The sequence below is a fragment of the Buteo buteo genome, chromosome 5 (genome assembly GCF_964188355.1).
Source record: "Buteo buteo chromosome 5, bButBut1.hap1.1, whole genome shotgun sequence".
Taxonomy (NCBI): Eukaryota; Metazoa; Chordata; class Aves; order Accipitriformes; family Accipitridae; genus Buteo; species Buteo buteo.
In genome coordinates, this window is record NC_134175.1 from 6,667,654 (window position 1) to 6,679,938 (window position 12,285).

The following is a 12,285-nucleotide window of genomic DNA, read 5'->3' on the forward strand; positions in this document are numbered from 1 at the left end:
CTCTTTGTGTTTTGGTGATGCAGGCTGGATGCTGAAACTGGGATTTGTTTCTCTCCTTCTGTTTTCCACATGTGAAACATTCAACTCTTCCTATCTTTACGTTGCTGCTTTAGCTTTTCCTTTGGTAGTTATTTCCACCTCCTGGCAAGGCCACGAGGTCACAGCTGACCACTGTGCCTTCTGATTTCTTTGGCACTATGGCCAGCGGTAGAATACCTCATCTGTTGCTTCAGGAACTGAAACATTAGGAATGCCTCTGTCCCAGCCTTTCCCACACTCCTAGCTGGTTATTGTACCTAGCTTGCTAGATGGATGCTTTTAAAAGCTGGTCACTAGACAATGATTATCAGATATAAAGTCATATAATAGCTTAGGTTTGGCAAAGGCTTCCAGAGGTCATCTAATTCAGCTAGCTGCTCAACTTCATGCATGCTGCATGTACACAGAAGGTTCAAGAGATCCAGGGTGGGTAGTGTGCCTACAAACTGTGAGCAATGAGTCCAGGTGAGTTGGAAGTGTTGAGCAGAGAAAGTGTATAGCTTATGCATCCAGCATCAGAAAGACATAGATATGTAATTTGATTTGTTTAAAGGAAAACAACTGGAAAATCAAACCATCTCACAACTGCCAAGGCAACTGTAAAATTAGTAGGACTGCTCAGAAAGCAACCTACTGCAAATCTGCTAGGGGTATGTAGGGCACAGCTCAAAAAGTACCTACCATCTTGTAACCTCCCATTCTGAACATGGGAGATGGGGTTGTCCCTGCATGAATCCATGTACACCTAGGCGATTCTGTCAGCTTTTGAAAGAAAAAGCGATGATTTAGGTAGCAAAGTATGAGGACTCGATTGCTATAGTCAAGAAGAAAACATGAAAAACAATTGCCTGGGAACTTAGTAGTGGCAGGAAAATATTGCCCTCACTGCAGACTTCGCGGTCTTTTCTAACTGTCAGCAAATGGTCCTATGTGCCCATTTTGCAGCAATCCATACTGACACTGATAATACTATGCATAGTGTTGCTGTAACAGGACAGCTGTGATCCCCTCACACTTGAACAGGAAAGACAAAAATGTGCTAGAGAAACCAAATGACAGGCACAAAGAGAAGATGACTGTGGTAGTGTGTCTAACAGGTAAATGAGCATACAAGAACACTTCAGGATGGTTGCCTCCAGTGATTCTGAACAGGTATCCTGCATATTTTTTTTTTCTTTCTCCAGGCTATGTTAAGAAGAAAGCATGTCCTAGGGACCCAGATGAAGACTGCATGAGATGTGGACCCGAACAATATGTGAATGAAGCATTCCAAAAGCCACGATGTGACGCTTGTGTATCATGCACAAAAGGTTTGCTTTCCCTCACACATACCTCACAGTTATATTCTCTCTCTGTATTTTATTTACACTTTGTTTATATTTTATTCAGTTAGAATTTCCAGCAGCAAAATTATCCATCCTTGGCTACTGATTTAGAGAGCCAAATGCTACCTTGCACATAATCAGTATCGCTTTCTGTGTGACCTGGGACTACCTAAAAATTCTCTCATCCAGTGCTATCCAAGTCTGATTTCTGCTTTCTGTCTTATATTACAAGCCATTGTCTACAGGCTTCTCCAATTATTCGTGACTTAAGTTGCCATCACGAAGAGTGCCAGCAGCCTGTTCTGCTTCCTGAGCCTTTGAACTGATGTTGCTCAGCTTTGGCCCCAAATCTACGTTTTCATTGCAGGGTGATCCTTTGTTACCACATCTGTTTCTTCCCCACAGAATCTGACCTTGTGGAAAAAGAGCCCTGCTCCTTCAATTCTAGCCGTGTGTGTGAGTGCCGACCAGGCCTGTTCTGTCAAACCCCTGTTCTGAACACCTGTATACGATGCCAGCAGCACACTCTTTGCAAGCCTGGTTTTGGAGTCAAAGTCAGAGGTAGGAATTCCTACCTGTCTAGCTTACCTTTTCTGATCTTGGCCATAGGCCTGGACCTGATGCATTTTGGTTGGTTGGTCCTCAGTCGTTATTTTTATTCAGGCACCTCAACGAATGATGTTACTTGTGAAGAGTGCCCTTCTGGGACCTTCTCTGATCAAAATTCCAGCACCGACATCTGCAAGCCCCACACAAAGTAAGTCCATAGTTCTTTAAAGTGACTAACTAAAGCTAATAGAGGACTAAAAGGGACACCTGTCCCTTCTGGTGCAAAGTATACAAATTTATCTTTGAGGCAATGGGATCGCTTTGGGCCTATGTGCAGAGTTTAGAAGGCCTGTTTTTATACCTGTTGCACAGCTCTGTACTGGAGGAAGGAAACCCTCTTGCCTCATTTTTAGTTTACTAAGTACAGCAGAATTACATACGCGTGTGAGTATCAGGTTTGCATCCAGGTCAAGAATTAATGCCACAGGGGTGAGAAGAAGGTTAATGACTTTTTCACTGAAAGCAATAAATGCAGGTGGTAGAAAAATGACCAAAGAGATGTTTGCCACGAGGAAAATACTCTTATCTTGTACCACGGCATTTTCCTCTAGCGCTGATACACTCTTCTTTTTCATTCCCTAGCTGTGCCAAGTTAAACAAAATAGCACTAAGCAAAGGAAATGCCACACATGATCAGGTTTGCCTGGACCGATTGCCCACCTACCTCACCTCAAGCACTTTGTCCGTGCGATTCAGCAATGAAACAAATAACTCTGACCTAAGGACGGTTGAAGAGAAGCTGGTGACCATGGGTAGTATCCTTTTAAGTGCCATAACAACTGAAAACCCTAGTTCAACTCCTGAGGAGAAAGCTCTGGCTGGCACTTTTCCCACCTCAGCCAAGGGGGAGACGACAATGGGAGGTAATAAAGATAAAGCATTTACTCTGCCTAGCATGTTTTATTTAGATATATCTTTGGTAAATGCAATTTTTATGTGGGAGCTTCCTGCAAATCCCCTATGACTTGTGAAATGACGTCCATGGATCTATGTCCAAACACACAGATCTACTAATAGTTCTCCCTCTGCCTTTTCTTAGCCTTTCCTGTGCTCCCTTTCCCTTTCTGTGCTGTAGGTCTAGTTCTTTGGGCAGTGGTTCTCTCTGTGATAGTGCTACTTGTGGGCATGCTGTTAATTTGGAAATGGAAGGTGTGCAAGAAGCGGATCCTCATCCTCAAAGGAAAGCGTGAGTTTTTAAAGCTGTAATACATAGCATGCTGTTTGATCTCCAAGTATATGCCAACTGGGAGCTCAAATATCCCAAAATTTTGTGGAGGTCATTGGGGAAGAGAATGTTCACTACTGCCTGGTGCAGGTGGGCCAGATAAGGGTTTTAGGCAAACAGTTCATGCAGCATGTTGGAGAACATGAGAGAAAGATTGAAGCAGCTGTGAATTTATGGAGGAAGATGCTACAAGCTGGGTGGGGAAAAGGTAACCAGTGGTTTCTTCTCTCAGCACAGACACTAATATTAAATGATACCTGAAGTGTTTTGTGAGTATTTGTTGGTTCCAGGAATGGGGTTGGACTTTGAGCATGAGAGGAAGAGTGATTTTTACTCACACCGACTCTCTGTAGCTTTGCCTAGAGTTACATGTGGGGTGTTCCTGTGGAACCACATTCCCTCTTTTATAGAAAGCATGATGTGCATGTTGTAGGTTGGTTGTAGGCCTGTGGGTGTGGTAAAGCTGTTAGAGCCTGTATGCTTCACAATGAGTTTTGCTAAATGAATGGTTTCTTTTATTAGCACATCTGCGTTCCATCACTTCACATAAATCCAGACTCAAATCTCAAGGTGAGTGACCGATGGATGAGGAATTGTAATCCATATGTCTAAAGAATAAGTGGATAGTTTTAATATGGAACTTTATTTTATGGAATTTTCTTTTAAAACGTGGAACTTTTTCATGTCAAACGTGTATCTCTGCTGACATGCAAAAAGCCAATCCTGTTGTCTGTCCTGCGCAGGCAGGTGATGCTCTGGATGTGACAAGCCACTAGATGGCACTTTTTTCCCACTGCATCTGAATGGTTGGGCGAGGTGTCAGTGCAGGGAGGCTTTTCTGGAAAAACACCCAATTAATTTCTGGGCACTCAAATGTGAGAGACGTGTTCCAAAACAAGTGGGTGTTAGCCATACCACCTGTACAGATCCCCTAGAGTACACACATTTTGCCCAAGTAACTAATCCCTCTCGGCACTTCCATTTCCATTGACTAATCTATTCTCTTCTGTTGTGTTAGATTCTCCTCATCACCACACATCAGAGCTTTTTATACTCATTTATTCAGGAATACAATTTAAAACCTCTTGTGTGCAGCTTAATTTTCTCAAAATGGAATTTTTTGCTTCCTTACTTGCCTTACACAGGAGGAACTGTTACTGTGCAGCATTATAGAGCTGATGCATTGAAAATAAAGGTGGCTGCATGTTAGGGTGAAATTAGATAGCAGGCCTGAGCCTGTCTAGCTTCATGGTACTACAGAAGGATGCCGTACACTCCCTTCTTCTCACCTCTCTTCTTTTCCCAGTGTTCCCTTTCTCCATCCTTGCATAAAATCCCATCCCCTTAATAGTCGTCTGACCACCACATGATAAACTAATCCAACTTGTTAATCCAGTAGAAAGTTATTAACTTTTTTTTACTTTTTTCTTTTTAATAAGCCTGTCTTCTGCTTGCCTGTCTTCTGCTTATCAAGAAGGTTTAATCAGTTCATCATTTCATTAGATGAATACTATCTGTGGTGTGGGGAGAGTGATAGTGGTGGCCACAAAGGGCTTTGAGGAGAGCAGGACCTCACAGTATTGGCAGCAACATGTTGCCGGTTCACCTCAGCCGTGTCATGTAAGTGTGCCCTCAGTGGTTGGGCAGTAGAGTAGTTTAGGACATGGCTAGGTGATCTTTCAGAGTAAATATTAACATTCTTGTGATTGCTGTGAATTTTCTTCTGATAATTTTTCCTCTTTCCATTGCAGGTTCTGATTTAGTGAACAAATGCGCAGTAAGTGTGAACAATATTCCAAAACAGATCACTTTCCATTCCAATGTAAATAATGATATTTTTAAATGTCCTGTTAAAGAGTGCCAGCCTTTTTGTTTGGACTTCCCTCTGCAACGCATCATCCCCTAGGTGCAGTGATGAGATGTACTAGGATTTGGTACTTTCACATCTTGGGCTGTTTAATGTGGTGTTAAATAATGTGATGCTGCCAGTCTTGCTTGTGAAGGGAGTATTTGATTTGCTTTTTTGCCATTCATGTTGCATTCTATGGGACAAGATCCAAAATCACAGGATGAACATGCCTTTTCTACCTTCTGGGAGAACTTTGTCTGTCCCATTTTATCTTACTGCTCCAGTCACACCAATAGGATTTGTACTCTTCTGCCTCCCTCCATGTTACCTTCCATCTTTGTAGGATTTGGCATGAGTGTAATATGGGTACACAGTGGGTATTGTTTGTCTGGAAGACTTTCCAGCAGGACCAGCTTCTGGTTTAACAGTATGGTTTGCATACGAACAAGGCAAACATCAGTCAATATGGTAACAACAGAAAGCAGTTCCTCAGCTGTTGAAATCATCATAGCTCTGTTTGATTCCCCCACTTTCAGTGAAATTACAGCAACTTTCATCCTCTGAGTCTTCACAGTTTATTGTCTATATCTGCTAAAACACTCTCTAGACTCTTCCTTTTTTTTTTTCAAATCAGTTTGCTTTTAAATGTTGCACATCTGCACATACAAAATACTACTTATTCTAATGAATCTGGTTGCAATCAGCTATCATAATTTCAATGTGTCACTGCTAATTCCTGAATTGTGGGGAGCTTGCACTCTTGCTTTCATAGTCAGTCAGACATGAGCAAGAGTTTTAAACTGCACATTTCAAAATCTTACTATGTTGTGGTTTGTTGTTTTTTTTTCCTTTTCCAACCTTGTGGAAACAGAAACAGAGCTAGGAACCATCAGAAATTTGTGATGCAGGACCGTTAGCCTCTCTCAGATTCTGGCTCCTCTTTTAAAGGACTGTTGGTAATTCATTCTTCACATAATAGCTAGTCTGAGCTTTTTTCTTCTACCTGAGGTTCTGCTGAGGCAATTCCATTTTGAAGTTCAGCCAGTTCAACCTCTGGCTTGTTTTGTTTTTCCATAGGAGTGTGGTAGGTCTTTGCAAAATCTAAGAGGAAGGTAAACCATATATTTTCAGTTTTGACTGTTTGACTCTCTCACCATATGATTACACATCTGTACGTGTTTGTCCTCTGATACTTATCTCACAACTAAATATGAAAAATATCTTGAAGTTCTTTCTGAGCAAATCCCTTAAAATTTTTACCTCCAGCATCTATCTTTCTTACTGATGTTATACTTTTTGCTGGAAAGTGCTACTGAGCTTCAGCCCCCCAGAATGCAGCTGTTACTATATTACAGGACAGCAGACTCTGCAACAGAGTATACAGTATAAGACTTGTGGCAAAAAGTCAACATAACAAATAAGTGGATTTACAAAGGTTCATCGGCATCTAAATTGCGGACAAGGCAGTGGAACTTAGTAAAGCATCCAAGCAGGTCCAGGAAACTGGATTTCAGTGGAAGTGAGGTATATTCTTGCAAATATAATAAAAAAATCTGTGAATTTAGCTTAGAAATGCTATTTTTAAATACGGCCTTAAGTGATGCAGGAACCTAGTTCAAAGAAACTTATGTTTCTATATCAGTTAGGCACTTTCAGATTTTTTAGTCCCTGTGACAGTGGTGCCATGAAGTACATTATGTTATTCTGACTCCAATAGAAGGATTCTGTAGACCTATTGCAATCTTCACAGTGTTGCTTTTACATTCACCCCACTCCTACTCTCCTCTTTGTATTGGCAGAAGATCATACTGACTACTGACAGCGGGCCAGAAGAGAAAGAGTTAATTGACAGAATCTTCCCTTTGGAAACCAACAATAACTTGGTCTCCAGCACAGAAAAAGCATATAGTCCTGAACTGAGTCTGACTGATGTGACACAGAGCAATGGAAATGCTCCAGATTGCCCTATCAATTCTCGAGTGAGAGACCACACAAATAATCGAATTGGTAAGTCTTGCTTTTTTTCTTTTTTCCTTTTGTCATTTCAGTATTTCAACCATGGGCGCATAATGTCATTCTGAGATTATTAGTAAGCTGCAAAGTGTCCAAAGTGTCTAACAAAGGTTGGGGCTGAATCTCCAGAACTTTTGAAACACAAATTCTGGTATATCTATTCATTTGAATATAATGCTTTCTTATTTTCACATTTGCCTTAGTCACTTATGAACCTGACAGAAAAATGCTCTTGTTCCTCTTTTTCATTGCAGAAGATGTAAATTTGCAGAAGAAATTTGAAATCCAAAATATGTCAGCTGGAAAATGACGCTGTAATACTTAATGACAGTTGTACTTCACATGTCTCAAGCTATCATTTTCTTCTCTTGGTTTCACCAGTAATAGCTTGAAATGTGTCTCCCATATGTTCCCATAAAGTCTTCGACCATGGCACAGGGTAGGAGATAAAGTCAGGCAAGCAAGCTTACTCACAGGGCGAGAATTGTTACCTGAGACACAGTCTACATGAGACATTCTGGCAATGTTTCCAAACCCCATTTTGAGGTTATTTGAAGGGTTTTTTTGGTATTACTAGAGCTGATCTTCCCTTACTAAATGCCCTTTCTGTTTTTTCTGTGAGTGATGGACTTGGGATGCTTGTGAGGATTTGACTTACCATACCCAAATATCTCCAAGCAATTGTGAACAATAACCTACACTGTCTGATCTGCAGCATATGTCTGAATAAAATGTAGTGATCCAAGCCATAGCAAGGGCCTTATTTACCTTTTGTAAAGGAGTAGGGTCAACAAGTTGGACACAAGGTTCAAGTCTAACCCAGAAAATTTTGTAGTTGATTCTCTGCTGGAAAGAAACTAATTTCTTTGCAGGTCCTAAGACCCCAGATAATTACCCAGAATTTCTGTATAGTGCTGATCCTTGCCCAAAGGCTACTTTTAATGCAGGTATTGTTGCTTCTTGAAACAGCAGGAGTATAAAACTTGGATTCTCCATATCTGTCTTCCCCAGATCCTGATTAATTGGTTCTTCTAACAGACTCTTGTGAACATCTTACTGCCTTTTCTAATTTGTCTTTCTCCTGTAGTCCTAGCTATAGTGCAGCTGCTTCATCACACGGGAGTTAGATCTACGTGATCTAAAATGCCCAGAGCCCCATTGACAGTGGTCCAAAACCAGACAGTGTAGTACAAAATGTGCAGGCCTTCTTTATCACTTAGTATATTCAGTGGTTTGATTTCAAAATTTAAAACGCCTTATAAATAAACAATGAAATAGACAACTTATAATGTGTGAATTCGAAAAGCTTTAGTGGGTTAGTGAATTCTGTGTTTTCACAGTGACAGGCTTGATCTGCATGCCTCTGATTAAAAAAAGAACAAGGGGGCGGGGGGATAAGAAAAACCGAGTACCAAATAAAAATTCTGCATGAAAAAGAACCATCTCTAGGGTCAGCAGTGATTGTTAACTGCGCTCAGCACTATGTTTTTTCCTTCCTCAGAAAAAATATACATCATGAAGGCCGACACTGTTATTGTGGGGTCCATTTCAGAAGTGCCTAGTGGCAAGAACTGTGCTGCTAGAGGATGTGAAAGTAGTGTTGATGCCCAGGAAAACGTGGAAGAGGAACTGGCAATGCACTATCCAGAGCAGGAAACAGAGTCTTTTCGAGGGAATGATGTAACGGTTCCTGTGGAAGAAGAGGGAAAGGAATTTCATCACCCCACCACTGCCACTGAAAAGTGATAACCCACTGAGAAGATGTGTGAAGCTACAGAAACATCCAGTGTGACACTAAGCCTGAATCTATGACAAGGGAGGTAAACACATAGTGCCTTAGATTACCTGAAAACTCAGGTAAAACATTGAAACACATTCAAACAAGGAGTGCTAGAACCTATTTTATCTAACAAATGGGAGGATCATCCAAACTGTTGGCCTTCATAGCTGACGTCAAATATTTCTCTTTCCCTCTCTCTCCCTGTATCGTGCTGGAAACAAATTTGAATCAAAGCTACAAAATTCAGAGCACATCTGGATGCCAACTCAAGTTTCACAACTTGCTTTCTCTGCATGAAGGAATGGATGGAAAACTATGTCTGATTACTTCTATTATCATATGAAAATTCTGGCCAGAATTCTGAGTTAAGCTTGAGACTCAGCCATGTTTCATATGTTGTGTCTATTCCAGTATTATCAGTACTTCCAATTTTGTCATATATTTTGCAACATCTGGTATTTTTCTTAAGGCCTCAATTCTTGAATGAAAATAATGACAATTTCAGTTTTACCTAACACAAACAGAACTCTTAAGTTTGTGGACTTCGCATTTCTTGAGGAAATAGGATGAAAAGGTGCCACACAGGCTCAGAAAACAGAAGGTAAATAAAACTAGTTGAAGTCCACTGTACTTTAGGCCATTCTTTCTAATTCTTGAAGTCTGGTTCATGTTTTTTGACTACTTCAAATCATCGGTAGGTGTACAAAATGGCCTCTTCTGGTGGAAGCCAAACTGGCTGAAAATTTGGATATTGGCTGAACTATGGGTTTAGCCCAGTGTGGAGTCTGTAAAAAGGGTAAAGAAGAAAATAAACTAGTTTTCTACAAAAAGGAAGGACTGAAAAACAGGCACAGCAGTTATTTCCTATAACATTGTTAATCTTTCCTTGTTTAGAATTGCTCATAATCATCAGGCTGATACTGATTTGCATATCTAGTCTTTAAAAAAAAATCCGTTTTGTGGTCAACTGGCTTGCATTATGCTGTTTCTCAATCTCTCACACTGCTTGTTTGATAACTGTAAGTGTAATAGTGCTGACTATATTTTTGCACAGGACAATGGAAAATTAACAAGATGACAAAGTGTGCCTTAACAGTCAAAAAAAGGAACCACAAAACCAATTACTTGCTTTGTAGTTTTACCCTGGACAGAGTACTGCAATAACAGCTGTGCAACTTCAGTGTCTTTTGTCTTAGAACACACAAAAGGAACATAAGGGCATAAAAAACACCTTGGGCCAGACGAGTAGTACAAGCCCAACATTTTATCTCCGACAGCCACAGTAAGAGATGCTATTTAGGAAGAGCACATAAGCCTGGTTAATATCTGCTGCTTGCATTCCTCATAGTTCTGCAACATCAGCTGTAATTGGATTAAGGATGTTAAAAGAGTTTGTCCTAGCCTTTAGCGTTCATTCATACTGCCATTAATTTTTCTTCTTTCTTTTGAATTTCCTGGTACAGTCTGCCTCCATTAAGCACCTGTGGCAACAGATTACAGGTAGTTACTTTTCACTGTGTAAAGAAGTACTTTTACCACCTTTAAACTGACCTCTTATCTCAGTGAGTGCCACTGGTTTTCCTGTATTACAGCATGTAGTGCAATACTGAGTTGCTTTTACGATTCTTGATTGTATCCTCCTCAGCCTCCAAGCTGAGTTCCCATCTTTTTACGTTTCTCATGTAAGTTAGATGCTCCACTGCGTTGGTCATTTTAGTTGTCCTCTTCCACATCTTCTCTAACTTCACTACATTCTTCTGGACATCTGGAGGCCAGAACCATGCACTGCACTGAAGAAGAGGGGTGGGCCAAGATTTTAAAGAGCGGCAAAATGATACTCTATATTTTGTTCTCAATACCTCTCCAGAATATGCCCACCATTTTATTTGCTTTTTTTTGGCTGCCCCTGCACACTAAGCAGATGATTTCAGAGAACCATCAAGAATGACTCCAAGATCACTTTTCTGAGCAATAGCTGCTAGATGCGAATTCAGCACCATGTACGCCTGGTTTAGATTATTTTTCCCTAAATGTATTGCCTTGTGTTTATCTATGTAGAAGCTCATTTGCCTCCTTTTTATGAGCTCCTTCTGGCTTTACTTGCCTCTATATGTCATGTAAGTACCTGGAGAATTTTAGTATTACTTTCATTGTGTGGGTGCTCTTTTCTCCAGATCATTGATGAAGATATTGAACAGAACTGGCCCCACCAATCCTCCCTGCTAACTGTTCTCTGTCCTGAAAAATTACCATTATGTTGTGCTCTTTCCTTCCTGCCTTTTAAACAGCCATAACTTTTGTATCCTGTAAACTTTTACCAAATCCATAAACTTACCTTTCCTCCAATCCTGTGACAACTTTGTTTTTCTACCACCTTAGGTGTGGAACCTTATCAAAGGCTTTTTGAAAATCTCCATGTAGTAGATCCACTGGATCTTGTTTATCCATTAAGCCTCGCAATATATGGGAAGCTTTTTACTCAAGATTTTGTGACTGAAGAAATACATCAAGAGAAATTCATACTTTTCTGGAACCGCAGCCCCAGAGATGAAGTGGGAGAATCTCAGCATTATGGGATCTAGTCACTGGCTTTCATCAATGGATAATCTACCTGTAGTATATTTGAAAACTGGTTGTCATTTCAAGTGTTGTAAGTTCCAGTATTTACTTCTTGAATTCTACTCTTCTCTGCAAGTCCAGAACATTTATTTTAATAATTTCTAAAAACAACTGCTGCCACTGTATATTTTAGTTTGTCTATTGACTCTTGCAAGAGAGGCAATTAGTGAATCCTTTCTGTGTACTTCTGTGTTTGTTCTTGTTTTGTTTCATTCAGAAGATAAGCTGCTTCTAATGCTCGCATTGAAATTTCTTTTGGCTGTCAGTATCGCCATGTCAGTGGCAGTTACGTGGGATGAAGAAGGAAACAGAATGAACATTTTTTTGTTTAAGTGCTTGTTGTGCAACAGAAGGTCAAGTCACCAAGTATTGACATAAAACAGCAAGGCAAGGAAGAAGAAAAAACTGTGTAGGACAAATACTTGTCACCCTTTCCTCACTTCCAGTCAGCTTAGTTCATTGTTTTCCAGTGCATGCGCTTCATTCTAGAAAAATACAGGAACTTCTATTTCATTTTAGAGAACGCTAATTTGTGTATCCACAAATTGTGAATAACCATGGTCACCTGGCTGTGATTGTTAAAGGATGTTCTGTAATGACAGCTAATTGTATATTTCAGCTCTGTATATAATCTTTTTTACTGGAACACCTTTCTAGATGAATCATGTGCATTGCAACCTGCTAGATGTATTATAGTTGGTTAGTTTAATAATGCTGGTAATCTTTGAATTAAAAATTGCATGGGTTTTAGACCATAGCCACACTTTTCTTGTCTGGTACGTAAATGTTTAATTGTTGGTAATTTCAGTACATGTATCAGTTGCAG

At 40.2% G+C, this 12,285-nt stretch overlaps 1 protein-coding gene across 5 annotated transcripts in view; it reads left to right on the plus strand.

Annotated features, from left to right (window-relative positions):
* TNFRSF8 (TNF receptor superfamily member 8) overlaps positions 1-12,236 on the plus strand; it is a 29,053-nt gene extending 16,817 nt beyond the window's left edge. For 3 of the 5 annotated variants that reach the window (XM_075027465.1, XM_075027466.1, XM_075027467.1), the window contains 9 exons: positions 1,224-1,349; positions 1,770-1,925; positions 2,028-2,121; positions 2,556-2,836; positions 3,049-3,159; positions 3,721-3,768; positions 4,950-4,975; positions 6,847-7,054; positions 8,562-10,259. In XM_075027465.1, the coding sequence (XP_074883566.1) occupies positions 1,224-1,349; positions 1,770-1,925; positions 2,028-2,121; positions 2,556-2,836; positions 3,049-3,159; positions 3,721-3,768; positions 4,950-4,975; positions 6,847-7,054; positions 8,562-8,806 (1,295 nt within the window). In that variant the 3' untranslated portion in view covers positions 8,807-10,259. Of the gene's footprint in view, positions 1-1,223; positions 1,350-1,769; positions 1,926-2,027; positions 2,122-2,555; positions 2,837-3,048; positions 3,160-3,720; positions 3,769-4,949; positions 4,976-6,846; positions 7,055-7,314; positions 7,500-8,561; positions 10,260-11,219 lie in introns of those variants that run through there. The other 2 variants (XR_012650358.1, XM_075027468.1) reach the window with 2 other exon arrangements.
* Positions 12,237-12,285: the final 49 nt, after the last annotated feature.